Source organism: Zonotrichia albicollis, chromosome 3 (assembly GCF_047830755.1).
Source record: "Zonotrichia albicollis isolate bZonAlb1 chromosome 3, bZonAlb1.hap1, whole genome shotgun sequence".
Classification (NCBI taxonomy): domain Eukaryota; kingdom Metazoa; phylum Chordata; class Aves; order Passeriformes; family Passerellidae; genus Zonotrichia; species Zonotrichia albicollis.
Window position 1 is genome coordinate 51,211,570 of NC_133821.1, and position 15,100 is coordinate 51,226,669.

Here is a 15,100-nt window from a genome sequence, read left to right on the forward strand (position 1 = left end):
AAGTTATTTCTGAAAGGGTTTGTTCTTATATTCTGTTAGAAACATAATGAATTACTTCATGTCTGTCATTTTATTCTGTGGTTGCATTGTTAATTCCATTTGGTTTCCAAGGTGGGACGCTGAGAATTTATGCAGACAGTTTAAAACCAAATATACCGTACAAGACAATCCTGCTGTCCACTACAGATACTGCAGACTTTGCAGTTATTGAAGCGCTGGAAAAATATGGCCTGGAAAAAGAAAATCCCAAGGATTATTGTATTGCTCGTGTAAGTTTCTAAAACACAATTTCTCACATTTCAAGTTTGATTGTTTTTTTTTTTTTCTTGCAGTAACTTCCAAGCTAAATAGAATGACTCAGATAGTTCTGTGACTAAATTCCCCCCCCAATATCTAACAGCCTCAAGAATTGTGAAGTGACATATCAGATTTTTTGTTTGTAAAACTTTAATCTTCCACTTGTTTTGCTTGCTGTACAGGAAAACATTAGTACTGAAAATGACATATTTCTTCATTGGGCATTTTTATGGGTTTTATACCACTAAATGTTCTGGTGATTCACAGATGTATAAGCTAATAGTTCATCCTGTGGATACCTAAATCTGTGCACAAAACTATTTCCCTGAACTAAGTGTGTCCTCTCTGAAGGGGAAGTGCTGAGGTTGTAAAAGGTGTATGTTGTGTGCTGTTTCCTTAAACCTTGCAGTGGTAGCTGACCCTCACTACAAATCAGAAAAGATTAAAGGGACGCTCTTAATTTCAGAATTTAATTATGTTAGGAATTCTAAACGAATTGCGTAGAATTGTTATTTCTTAGAGATGTGGCTTTAATCAAAAAGTCCCATGGGTAGTACTGATTAAAGATTACAAACTTCTGACCATGTTGTCCTCTCAGGGAGAACAGCGAGGCTTGAAAACAATATTTTTTGAGTTCAGTCTTTGATTACATTTTTGGCTATGACGTGTCTAATAAACTTGCATTTTTGCTCCTTAAAATGTTGGAAAAATGGGAAAAAAGTTTTGTTTCTTACAATACTATGGTGGTTTGGGAGAATCATGGGCTACAGCAGAGACACTGAGACTAAATTTGGAAGATAGTTTTACTTCATTCTGCTTAGTTCAGACTTATGATGCCTGAACTAAAAAATTAAAAAATCTTTGAGTATTAGGGAATTTATTGGACTAATTGCACCTTTACCCAGGAAACTATTGAAAGTTATTCTTTTTGTAATGGTGGTGCTCCCCCTTAGATCCTCTTTTCTGATCTTGTGTGGGGATGTTTAATGTAGAAAATAGTCTGAGGAACCTTGCTTTGATCTTGGCAAAGGTTAATGAAGTCATTGCTGCAAAAAAAATGTTTTTTATATTAGTTTTTTGGGAAGTACTTCTGGAAAATATTTTGTGTTTCCTAAGTAGCACATCTTCATACAGTGTGTCTGAACTGATGTCAGTTGTGTGCTTATGTTTACATTTGACATACAAGAATGGTCTGCCCTGACCAATAGCAGATCTGCTTCAATAACTCTTACATATAGGAGACCTTATTTGCTCACAGTAAGTTGTTGTAGCTGGCTAAAATCTGCTTGGCCATCCTCTGCTGATACAATGCTTGGCTTTTAATATGTTAATTCTTCTTTTATTCATCAAGTTGAGTATTTTAAATCTAGATTTTAAAATCTACTTTTTTCCTGATGTTTTATAAAGCTGCTTTCCTTGCTTGAAACATGAAAATACCCAAGAATTAGCCTGATGTGTCTTTAATCACTGTTGTCTTTTTTGGAAACTCAGAAATTCACCACTAAATTTATCCAATGGCACTCCCTTTATACTGAAGTCTCACAGCTGTTCTCTGTCCCTGGTTTGGCTTTTGCCCCTGTTCTTCTGGCACTTTATGGTGCTCTGTGTTAGACAGGTCTTGCATATTTTCTTATTTTTTACATTTTGCTAAGTTCAGCTGTTATCAGTGGAACATACAAGTTCAGTTTCTTACTGGTTGGGGTTTTGAAACATTTTGTCCTCTTTGAGTGCCAGGTACAGTGTCTTCTCTGAAGATTTAAGCAGTTGGCATTTACTTAATTATTAAGATGAATTTTAAGTTACAGGACAAGACCATTATAAGGCTGTATAAGTACCTGTAATAAAGATCACTCCTGAAGTTTCAGTTGAAAGATAAACATTGTAAGACTTTTTCATAACATTTTTGACAACTTTTATTGTAAATGGCATTTTCCTTTTGGTTGTCTGCTTTCATACATTGGTTTGCAGTGTATCAGGCTGTACCTTTTTTCCTGGTTCTAAAGTGCTTTTTTGTATAAGCAAGTAGACACCAGTTTGTTCCAGTGTGTGTGTTTTGTTTGTTTCAGTTTGCTTGGTTTGAGTTTCCCTGAGTAATGTGGGGTTCACTGCACTTCTCTGAAGATGTCAAATTAATTAGACAGTCTTCCAAGCTACCTGTGCATATTCACTCGGGGCATTAGACTCCAGGCATGCAGCAAACCAGTTAACTCTTGAAAGCAGAATCTTGATTAGACTTTTGTTTTTAGCATGCACTTATTTTTTTACTTGAGGGTAAGGCATAAATAACTTCTTGTAATGTCAAGCAAAAATATGCATTTAATGGTGAGTAGTTTTGTTGGGTTTTTTTAAGTAGTCATTACAGACATGAGACAGTAAGTATTTTAGCAAGATCCATTGGGGGATTTTGTAGGTTTTTTTGTGGTGTTGTTGCTGTTGTTTTCCTAGGTTTTCTTTTTTTTGGAGTTTGTTTTTTGGTTTGTTTTAGTAGGGGCATGCACAGAGCCTGCATTCCTAGCTTGTAAGGAAAACTGTAGATTAATCATGATAAGCAGATATACTCAAATATACTACAGATATGAGGGTTTTTACTTAAACATTAAAATTACAGAAGAGCTTATTGAAAACCTGTTGCAGCATGGAGTGTTCTCATGTGAGACTTTTTTTAAGGATGGATCTGATAATTTGATCTTTAGTTATCACAGGAGGCTTAATACTCAAATACATGCCTTCTCTTACTTGTTTATTCCAACAAATGTTATGAAAGTCTGAAGTTGCTGTGGTCTTCATTTAAATTTCTTAGCTTGTATTTTCTGCATGTTTCACTGCATTTGGTTTTTCTTTGGTTTCCTTCCCAGTCCAGTATTGGTCAGGTCCAGGTATTGCATGTATTTCGTGCTTTGTAACTAGCTACCTTCTGTCTCAAGGGCTTTGGAATTTTAAGATTGTTGCTTCTTGAACATAGCTTGAAACGCAGTGTTACCCTAATTATCCTGTATGTGTAATTGTTTTTAAAATCTGAGATGCGAAATAGAGCAGTTTAGCAGGATAAGGTTTGAGTGTAGATGTGTTTCTGTTTCCCTCTGGTTTATACATTTTAATGTTTTCCTTCTTTTATAATACCTTGTCTATTTGAAAATCTAATTAAAGATAATTTAATTAGTCCTATGTTTAGCCATGTTTTGCATAGAAAATGGTTTAGGGATTGCATACTTTTAATCTTAAATGTAGTTGTTTCCTGCCTGGAAGAAGATGAAAGGATGTTTGAGGTAGATCTGTGAGAACTTGGTTAACACAGAAATGGGTGTGGAAAGGAGGGAACAAATGAGAGTGCAAAGTCTCTAGAGGGCTGCAGTGTAGTAGGATGCTGTAGCCAATGGCTACATCACTTCAGAAGGTCTTACCTTGGTCATAGTTCAGAGATGGGAATAATTTGGAGTAGTTTGTTTAAAATAGAACTGTCTATGAATTTAAATAACATTATTAGGATTGCAAGTGTGGGAGTACAACATATTTTATTTTATTTTTTGATTCAGCTTTGAAAGATCTGTCTTTAATAACTGTAATACTGCCTGTCATTGTTACTTTTTCTTGATCTCTGTGGGGAGCAGTAATGCATGAAATTACAGGCTGTGTCTCCTCTAAGATCAGATTTCATGAATCAAAATTTCCCCCTTCCTCTGCCTTGTAAGGATATAGCTGTAAAAGGTAGCAACAGTCTGCAGTTCTCTTTCAAAAGTATTCTTGGTTTTGTTTCTTCCTTAGAGCTAGGCAGCATGAGGGCAGTTGTGTGAAATGCTCCAGTTGTGCCCTTAGTCCCTTGTGTAGAACAGGTAAATTTTGGGTAAGACAAGGATGCAGCAGGTGTAACATAGTCTTTGCTGTGTCTTTTGTAAAGATACATACATGTTACATACAACAGAATGGCATTAGCAAAATGAAATGCTGATTCCAGTGTGTGAAATAATAATGGAGAGTTCAGTTTTGTTTTTTGACTATCATCTCCACAGATTTTTTTTTTTTTCTCTTAGCTGATGAGAAATTGAAATAACTTTTTTACTGAAAGAAGATCTTGCATACTTTAAGTGTAACTTGCTGTTCTTTGCTTTTTAGACTTACTTGGTGTTCTAGGAGGTGCGATTTAACTGTAGCAGGAGGCGAGAGAGGAGTGTTAGAAAATCTTGGAAACAAAATACATTCCAAGTTACTGAATTATTCTTTGGCCTTATCTCTTGTTATAAATAACACATGCAAAAAAGTTATCAGAGAATATACCCTTGAATGTTCTAATTGTCCACTAACAGCTCTGAAAACTGATAATTCTTTTTTAGGTCATGCTGCCTCCTGGTGCTCAGCACTCCGATGATAAAGGTGCTAAAGAAACTATTCTTGATGATGATGAGTGTCCACTGCAGATATTCAGGGAGTGGCCTAGTGATAAAGGTATGTCCAAAAACTTTTAAGATATTTTTGTGCCTTGGATTGTAATCCATGTTGTGGAGCCCCTGTAAAGGAAGAAATCCTAACAGATATTTTGTGTGTTTGGGTGTGTTTTGGTTTTAGACACTTAAAATACTAGGGAGTATTAGCATTATTTACTGTTTCATTATGCACGGTTTGTATTATTACACCATTAGGTGGTAGAAAGGTTTTGCGTTTTGTCCTAAATTTTTTTAATTATTCACTACACTGAAGTATGCTTTTAATCTGTATGTAGTGATTTTTAAGTTAAAACTATTCTAAAGAAGTGACAGGAATTTAGTAAAGTAGTCCTATGGGACACTTGCAGATTAATAGATGTTGGTTGTGTGCTTATGCAGTGGTAGTGTGACTCAAAGGATGATAAATACTGTGTTTTAGGAATACTGGTGTTTCAGTTGAAAAGGCGGCCTCCTGATTATGTCCCAAAGAAAACCAGGAAGATCGCTGATGGAAAGCCATTGAAGGGGAAGGAAAGAGTTGACGGGTCTGGCTATGGCTCTTGCCTTCCTCCTGAGAAACTACCATACCTGGTAGAATTAAGCCCAGGTAAGAATTCTGGCTATCTAATAAGCTAAATTACATTATTGTGTATTGATTTGGATTTTTCAAAACTAAGACATTCTTTGTAAGCATAAGGAACTCTGTGTGGCAGGAAGTCTGTGCCACATGAGTTGTTCTTCTGATGTCAGATTCTGAATTGGAGGTTACAGTTCTAAAGGTAGAGGTGCATGTTGCTGTAATATCAAAATCTTAGCAGCAAATGTTTGGAGTGAAAAAAGGGAGAAATTATTTGCTAAGCTTATCTGATTTTGTTTACGTTCACAAGTGTATTGTAGCATACGTGGCGTTTGACGGTGCTATACATGGAAAATCACATTTTTTAACAGGACAAGAACATGAAGTTGTAAATCAAACTTAGATGTGAAACATTTTTCAGCCTATATAGAACTTTCTAATCACTACCAAGCTGACTTTTATTTTGGCATAATTGGAACTTGCTGGGCTTTGTGGTAATTTGCAATTAATTTTTTGATCTAGGAACAGCTGGGGTGATTGTGTATACACAACTACTGATAAAACATACATGATTTATGCTCTTAATTTCTGTCATCCTCATGTTTATAGATTTGGATATGGACTTTTATTTTTGGTGATGGAGTTATACAGCTCTTTTTCCTATTAAGTGTAACCTGAGTATACTCAGATATTCAAGTAAATGTTACAGTTTGAAGTCTGGCTGTGTACCTTTTGGGAAGCAAGGTTGGAAATTGGTGGTGAAACCTTTCCTGGATCAGAACTGCAAAAAAACAGGTTAAGTTTATGGTCAAATAGTGTGGGAATTTATTTTGGTTTGTTTTAAATCCAGATGAAATTATCAGTACACAGAGTATATGAAACGTACTGTCATGTTCTGCAGATTGAGGTTTGGTTTCCATATTAATATTTTGAGTTCTTTTAATAGTACTGTTGATTTCTTTTCTTGTTCTCTTACTCTGTGGGATTTGTTGCTTTATCTTTAAAATGTTGTTCTCAGGCAGTGGCTCGAGATGCCCATTAACAGAGAGAGTAAAGCCAGTCTGCAGTGCCGCAGGTGTCAGTGCTGCGTGCTGAGCCTCGCACATTGCTTGTGGGACTGACCGGTTGTTCCTGTTCTTTTTCTAACAGCTTGTTATCACTTCTCTAAACAATAGGGATTGTTTCATTCAGTAGCTTTGTAGTACTGATGTCTTTATATTCTGCACAGTTTCTAAAATTGAAAGAGTTTAATGAACTTCATCCTTATAAATTGAATAGGTGTTGTCTGGCTACAGTTTCACCCTTTCCTGTCTTTTCTTTTCTTGCCCTCCTGCGCATGTTCTGCATGGTATCTGTCCTGCTGATGCTGCCTTCACCTGGGTCCTCTGCATGTGTTTCTAACCCCAGGGAGAAGGAATCACTTTGCCTGCTACAACTATCACACTTACGAAGGTAACGCTCTATTTGATAATCTTCTCTCATTAGCCACTAAAACCTTCTCTGACTATAAATCTTGAGTTTCTTTATGACAAATGAAGGACTATCTTATTTGTCTTAAGGGTTTTTTCCAAGGGATTGCTTTTGTAATGTAGCTATCTATTTTGTTAGTTACCATTTAATTATTTTAATTGTTTGTTAGTTGCCATTTAATTATTTTAATTATTTGATTGGTGAACAAACATCAACTAGGTCACGAATATGTTGTTTTCCAAAGAGTTCAACCTTCCAGCTACAGTTAACAGCTAAATTTCAGAGGGTGGTTTACAAGCAATGTTGTAGTAGAACTAAAAGTTCTTTGATCTATCTGCTTGCAGAAATCATAGTTAAAATGATTATTTGCTAAATGGCATGGAACTTAGCTGTCCTTTTCAGTATTTGACTGTGTTGATACAGTAGATGAAGTCTGTGGTAATTTTCATGGGAAATGGTGCTTTGACCCCTGGCAAAATTACTTCGCTTTCTACTCTGTGGTGTTCCATAGCATCCTTTGGTGTTTCTGCTGCCTGGTTTGTCTGACATTAATGGTGTATGTCAAAGATTTAGCACTTCAGACAGCAGAGACTTGTTCGTTTTTTGTAGTGCTCAAAATTGATAGCCCAATGTACAAATCATTATGGATCTTCAATTCTCCTTAGAGTTTAGAGTAATGTGCAGAGGTGTTCTGGTTTGACCAATTAAACAAGAATACAAAGCCATTCTCTTTTCATTGTGAAATGTCTGCCAAAATATTTTTTTATTTTATTACTTTTTTCCCTGTTTCCTCAGTTTATTTTCTAGACTGCTGTAGAAGAACTGCTTGTGGTTGTCAGCGCTGCTCACCCTTTCCTTTATGGTTGTGGAGTGCAGTACTGGGGTTTAAAGAACTGTATTCAAACTTGTGTCCAGTGCTCCATTATGTGAATTGAATTCAGACTTCCATTTTGTTAACATTGTTATTCCAGAGAGCAGAAAGGTTTCATAGAGTGTGCTGAACTAAAAATCATGGATAAGCTCTGCAGGAGCACATGACCATTAACTAGGAAGATTGAAATTTGGTTGCATGTCACTGGAGGAAAAAAAAAAAAGATAGCTTTTTAAATTATTATCTCAGTGGACTTCATACTCTCGAGTCAGACTGTGTCTTTGGAAAAAAAAAAAACCACTTTATAATACTTTTATTTATTATAGAAATAACTCCAGTAGAAATGTCCTCCTGTCAAAACAGAGGCTGTTTATATTTTTGCAGAAGAACCTAGCAGACTCACTTTCACGCCCTGTGCAATTGCACAAATTCATGAAGTTTGCTAGGGAAGTATGTCCAGCTCTTCCACTTCTCCACAGCTGCTGATGTTACTGTTTGTACCACTGTTTCATTGACTGAAGATTACATTCTGTATGGTAGAGAATGCACTTCAGTAGCTTGTGGCTGTACATGTGGCAGCCAGCAATTGTCTCTGTATCCAAGTCACATGAGTGAAACAGTAAACTGAGATGAATCTGATAGTGATAGAAATAAACTGAGTAGACTGAAATGACATTCAGCAGCACTTTGAATAGCTGATTCTGTCTGTCCTATCTGTGAATATGGCTTTTGATGAGTTCAGGAATGTTAATAACTTCAGTTGTACAATCATAATATTTAAAGGCTGAGAAAAATAGCAAACCCTCATATTTTCAGATGTGAGCCTCAGATTCTACAAACCTGAAATTAAAATTACAAAGCATACATAAAAAATAAAAAGGCAACCCCATAAGGCTTTTTTCCTTGCTTCATCACAAAAAAGAGCATCTTTGAGCTGTAGAACAAATAGCAGTGAGAGATATGTAGGACATGGAGGTATAGCAACTTGGACAGAAGAATTGCAGAAGGTTGGAGAAGTGGATAGCCTTGACCAGGGGGCTTTCCTGGCTAAGCTTCTTTCTGAGAACAGAACTGTAGTTTGTGTAATACTTTGCACATGAGTTTGTTGTCTGTTACAATAAAAAAAAGTTTACTGTTGGCTCTTTCTGCTGGAAGTGCATATCTTGCCTGAAATTTGAGAGTGGAATTATTTCCTGAGTTCACCGTGGTGTTTCAGATCTGCCCAACCATCTGCTAAGCTTATTAATGTTTAAACCTTTAGTAGTTAGGAACTAGTAGAGGAAATACGCTTTAAAAGTGTAGACTTAAACTAATTTTATCTCAATAGGTAAAGTCCATTGTGTGACCATTTTTCTTCAACTTTGGGCTTACTTGTTTTCTGTGAGCTGATCGTCATCATTTGTTTTGGTCTGTGCTAAGTCATTACTATTTCCCAGCATTGTTTCAAGCACTGGACCAGTGAAATCAATTGAAGTTATAATTTTCAAAGTGGTGTAGGATTCACCTTTTGGTGAAGTAACAAATTTAAAATATATATCCATGAATAGTGCCTTGTCTTGTTGTTTTCTTTTTTTTTTTTTAATTGTTTAAAAAATACGTGTTTGTGTTCTAAACCACTGACTTGATGTCCTTACAGTGATTATTCACTTTTGTTCACTGCAGGCTTTTTTTGTAACATTACTATTTAAAATGTTTTTGACTTTGTGACTCTTAAGTGCATAAATCAAGTGATGAAATCTGTTTGTAGTGCATCAGTTTCTAAGATCGCCCTTTGTGGACTCTTGTGGCCAGGAGAGTAGGGAGTAGGGCCTTCACCATAGGTATAGCAGAATATCTATCCTGCTGCAGTGAGTTATAAGGGATACACTCCAAATACCGTTTAGGTGAGGTTCCAGCTGTTGGAAAACAGGAAATACACTCTACACTATAGTACAACACAACTATCCTTCCCTCATGCGTCCCTCCCCTAGAACAAAAAGGCCTTTCATCGCTCTTAGGAATTGTTGTAATTATCTTCAGGATTAAGATACCTTTTACTGTAGAAATTGGCTTTTAATGCTGATGGAGTACAACAAATAACCCAAATAACTCTGATTAATTCCTTAAAATTTTCTCCTTTTTGTGGAGGAAATATTGCATTTGTATTTAGTGCTGTGGTTTTAATACAGGGTGTTCTGGGAGTTTACAACTAGATTTATAGAGCTTCTGTTTATATTCTTTCACATAAAAATTTAAAGATAACTAGTAGCCTACTGCAGATAGTATCAATATATGTGCCATGGCTTTAATAATATTCTCTATTGCTTTTTTGGAAATGACTTAAAATCATTGTTCATTTCCACAGATAAGACATTCTTTGTCTTGCAGCCTGTCTTTTACTTTGCTTTGGAGAAGAGATTGGAGAGTAGTTAGAGATGACAGTATTAGATCAGTTTCTGCTCATATTTAAAGTTGTACGGTTGGTTTTCTGGGAAGTGGAGAGGATTTATATGTATGACAAAACCCATTTGTGATAGCCTGTGAAGGCACCAGCTATGTTGTGCACACTCTGTATGTCCAGCATTTTTCTGAGGGGAGTAGGAAGTTGGACTTTATTTTTTACCTAATTTTCTGTGAGATGAAAAGATAAGTCAATGGAACTATAAAGACAAGGCCAGAAGTTCTAAAGTCCTGTATATTAAGACTAAATACCATCGGTAAGCATTTTGTAGGATTGTCTTTTAATATTGCTCTAGTTCAGTATCTGATGAATTAGAAACAGTTTGGTATGTGGATCACTCGGCAGCAGGTATTGCTGATAACGTGCACTTTAGTAAGATCAGTAGATACTATTAATGTGGGATCTGGAGGTGTTTTATTTTATCTTCTAAACCCATACTGGTATACCCATATAAAATCTTAGAGATTTACAAAAACTGTTGCATTGCTTAAAGTACTAAGGAAATAGAAAAGGTTTTTCATGGTATGTTCAGAATAGTAGTTCTTGATTACTTTATTCTTTGCATTTGTAGTGAACAGCTGCTCCAAGTAGGCTTTCTCTACTTTCAGGGTTCTTACATTATGAGGAACAACCAAGGTCCCCACAATCTTGAAAGAATGTCACTTGGGTTTTCTTTTTTTTGTAAACATTGCTATTCTGACTAAGTTGCAGTAAATGTGGAGACACTGTGTGAATATTTGAACTTTATTAACTTACAAATTAATATTTGTCACTTGCTGTACAGATGGTTCTGACTCCAGAGATAAGCCAAAGCTCTATCGCCTACAATTAAGTGTCACTGAAGTTGGAACTGAAAAATTTGATGACAATTCGATTCAGGTATGGAAAAAGGCAAACTCACATTATAGTACTGATCTGGTCTCTGCTGTGTTATATGTCATTGTGGAGTCTTAATAAAATATGCCGCAAATATGCTTCAAAGTTTGAAGGGTAAAATATTGCTGAAATTTTGTATTAATGGTAATAATTATCTGTTTTAATTTAGTAGCACTCTTGATTTAAGAGAAGGGTTTTATTATTTTAAGTCAAATTTATATTTTTTAAGGGGTTTTCTTTTTTGTAACTGGATCAAAAAGTGCATATCAGTACTGCTTAATGGCTTTCAAGTGCTAGTCTCAATCCCATTGAGGTAGGATTTTTTAAGAGTATAAAACAAGCATATTTGTATAAAGTTCATGCCAGGGAGTTCCTTCCAGTAGCCTGGGTCCATGTCAGTGCATTTAGTTGATTTATAATTAATTGCACTATGAGATTGCATATAAAACAAGTGGAAGAAAACAGTATATGACCAAAACAGTGAAAAGTTTTTTATTAAGGGATGTCTGCTGCACATGTTAGTTAAATATGTTTTATTATTCTTGTTGCATTGAAAAATGAAGTGAAACTCACTGATTTTAGTACCACTCATCTCTGTAAATTCGTAATCAAATTTAAATAACCAGTCTGTAAATAGGTGTAGCTACGTCTTAGTCTTTGGTTTTTTATTTCTGCTGCAGTATAATTAAATTTATTCTATGTTAATTCATTTTATTCCCAGTTATTTGGTCCAGGAATTCAGCCTCATCACTGTGACCTCACTAATATGGATGGTGTTGTTACTGTAACCCCAAGAAGCATTGATGCTGAAACCTATGTGGAAGGTCAGCGTATTTCAGAAACCACCATGCTGCAAAGTGGAATGAAGGTTCAGTTTGGGTCTTCCCATGTATTTAAGTTTGTGGATCCTACTCAGGACCATATTATTTCCAAAAGATCTACTGATGCAAGTCTTATGGTAAAAGGTCCAAGACACAAAACTGGGTGAGTAAAATTTATTTTCCTCCTATTGAGGTTAGAATGAGAGCCTTGGGAAAAAATGCATAATGAAAGCATTATAAATGGCCAGGGACTAGTGTGTGAACTCATTTAAGTGTTAAGTATATAATTTTAATACTTGAGCTCCACCTTGTGTTTTTATGTAGGATTAGCAAGTGTCTTTTTCATTATGAAGTATTCAAACAAGTTTTCCTCATGCTCACTTCTGTCTGAAAACCACTATAATGCCTTATTTTCATATTTCATAGTTCATCCAAGCTCCAGGAAAAGTCAAGAAGTTGCTGAATGTTTTCAGAGAGTCTGGTTTTTGTTTTTTATCAGATAATAACTTTCAAAATTCCTCTAAAAGGATTTGGAAGTGAAGTAATCATGAAATGAGGCTGTTAAGATAGGGAACTATATGTCTCAAAATAACAACCACTTTTTGTAGTGGTTTCTGTGTTGCAAGAACTGACAGTCCAGAAGTCTACCCTGTTGTTTCTCATTCTTATTTTTGATAGGTGCATAGTAAAAATGCTGATCATGGATACTGTGATTCATAAGGGTTCAGATGTTTTGTTCAATGTCTATAGAAGTACTCAGAAGAAACAATCTTAAAATCAGTTTGTATAGCAGGGGAAAAAGCAACATCCTATTTTCCATCTTCTCTGAGTCCAACTGAGGCTACTGTTGTTAATATACACATTATTGTATAATGTTATTCAGAAAAGTAACAAATTGGCTTGGGGATGAATGAAAGATACCTAGGAAAAGAAGCTTATCTGCTGAATTAATATAGATGTATGCTTTAAATATTTTTATTTTTTCTCCACTGTGTTTTCTTATGGAAGGACACTGTGCTTTTTTTAGGCCCTGTCTGCAGGAAGACCTCCAGCCATGTGGCTGTCGTGTAATATTCTTGCTCAAATCTTGAGTTCATCCTGCATTTAGCCTGCAGATCAATAGATAAGTGCTCTTGCAGATTTACAGTCAACTGGAAAGCATTGTATTACTGCAGAGCTTTATCTGGACAATAAAATCTATGGCAAAGGGCTGTTGCAGCTTGAACAATCAAAATTTTTTTAAAATCTTTAGAATAAGGAGATAGTAATATGCATTACTATGATTTATGAGTTATTTACATTATGTTGTATATTTAATATTAAGGACCTGAGTAAAAAATTGTAGTTAGTCTGTTGTAGTGAATGCAATGTGTATTTTTATTTTCTCACTTGAATGGGAAGATTAGCTATGAATCTTGTTTCTCACTTGACTGGGATCATTAGCTATGAATCTGGTTTTGCAAATGAAATTGTCTGTATAAATATTTTTAGGTTTTATTGATATGAAGAAGTAATAGAGTATTTTAAAAAGTTAATATTAACTGGACTCATGGTATAATCCTTGAATTGTAATATTAATTACTCTGTTCCTTGTTTATTAAATGTTGAACAGTATAATCTCTAAAACATACTGGAAATGTTATCTTGCTTGTAGAACTGTCCAGGAAACCACATTTGATCTGGAGGGAGATATTCACAGTGGAACAGCATTACCAGTAAGCAAGGTATTGTATTATGGCTAAGCTAGCAATAAATAACAGCATGTGTAAGTTAAATCAAAATTACAACAGCAGTACTATTTAGGGAAGTGTGGCCAATTCATCAGTCTCCCCAGCTGGTTTTCCTTGTGGATGGGCTCAGACATTATATGCATTGTTATTTTAGTTTTGGTTTATTTTTTTCCCCAAAACCTTTTGTTTACATTTGTATTGGCATTGGGGATGCATCTCATGTCAAGGGTAGTAACATTTTTTTAGAAAGAGAAACTCTCCAAAGATGAAGTCATTTCTTCTCAAACTGACTTCTGGAAAGCAGATTACATGCAGGTAGAGATTCTTGTTAGAACTGGTACATTGTTACCTTGTGTGTGTAGCATATGGCTGTTGTCATTTGTGATGGGGTAAATAAATGTTTTATATAAAATGTGAAAGGGTGTTCAATTTTAATTTAACTAGGCTTTTAAAATTTAATGGATGTGACTTTAGACTTCAATAGAGCTCCTGTACACGCATTGACTAAACAAACTGTCTCTGCAGTCATAATTATAAACATTTTATGAGGTGATAATCTCTTCATGCTTTCTTTGTGCACTTTCTGTTAATAGATTTTGTGTCAGAATTGCATTTTCCAAGAGCAAACAAAGAGTAAATGACACAATGGTTAATGCCTTACTTTCTATGATCACATGCCTCAGGTGAAATGAGCGAATGAATTATTTCAGCAATATGAAATGGAGTAATCTTCCCAGAACTGCATTCCCTTTTATGTTTTATTTCTGCTATTACACAACTGAAATACTTGTAACTATTTAGTGACATTAGTGTAGCAGTGTAGGTATTAATAACTCTCATAGCTTTTGAATGTATTTTTAGTTTTATTTGTTTTCTTACCACAGTCTTTTGATTCAGTTTCTCTACTTTCTTTGTACTGTTGGGTAGTGCTTTTATCTTATAAGTGTTCTTCACCTACTTCTGACAGGAATTTTAGTGATATTTTAAACGGAAGAACAGACACTTTGTAAATTAATAAAATGTCCTAAAATTTCTCAGAATAAGAGTTTATGGCTTTATTATAGAGTTTATTTCATATCCTATTCACAGTCATTAGAAAAATACTTCTAGTGGATTTAGGGATTAATGGGAAAATTTAGTTTCTTTTTCAGTTGTGCTGTTTGAGACTGTGTACATCATCTTGTTAAAGCGCTGATGAGTCACTCATTCTCTAACATTTGCTCTCTTCTAAGTTTGCTTTTCTCTTTGGAAAAGGGCTGACAGTAAGTTTAATGAAAGTTCTCTGAGACGTGGTGGTGAAAAGTGATTTAGTTCAATCTCTTACTTTGAGATGCACTTGTTGCCAGGTTTTCCTATGTGGAAGCAAATTATTTAGTCCTAGAAATTTCTTAAGAAATGTTGAAACACTTTCTATTTTACTGATGTCTTGTTTTCTACTCTTCATGCTGAAAAAATTTGCTATTTATTTTGCTGTTAAAGCAGTATATTTGTCCCATTCCTGATAGGGTTTGATTTAATTAGAAATCGTAAATTAAAAGCTTCCTATTAAGGAACATGAGACACCAAAGGAAAACAAATCAGTTTATATAACTGTTATGTT

General features: G+C 35.1%; 1 protein-coding gene across 26 annotated transcripts in view; it reads left to right on the forward strand.

Annotated features, from left to right (window-relative positions):
- Positions 1-15,100, forward strand: part of AFDN (afadin, adherens junction formation factor) — a 115,346-nt gene that overhangs the window by 38,614 nt on the left and 61,632 nt on the right. For 20 of the 26 annotated variants that reach the window (XM_074537387.1, XM_074537401.1, XM_074537409.1 and 17 more), the window contains exons 6-12: positions 112-269; positions 4,626-4,737; positions 5,155-5,322; positions 6,700-6,744; positions 10,858-10,952; positions 11,671-11,933; positions 13,425-13,494. In XM_074537387.1, the coding sequence (XP_074393488.1) occupies positions 112-269; positions 4,626-4,737; positions 5,155-5,322; positions 6,700-6,744; positions 10,858-10,952; positions 11,671-11,933; positions 13,425-13,494 (911 nt within the window). The remainder of the gene's footprint in view (positions 1-111; positions 270-4,625; positions 4,738-5,154; positions 5,323-6,699; positions 6,745-10,857; positions 10,953-11,670; positions 11,934-13,424; positions 13,495-15,100) is intronic. The other 6 variants (XM_074537397.1, XM_074537407.1, XM_074537408.1 and 3 more) reach the window with 2 other exon arrangements.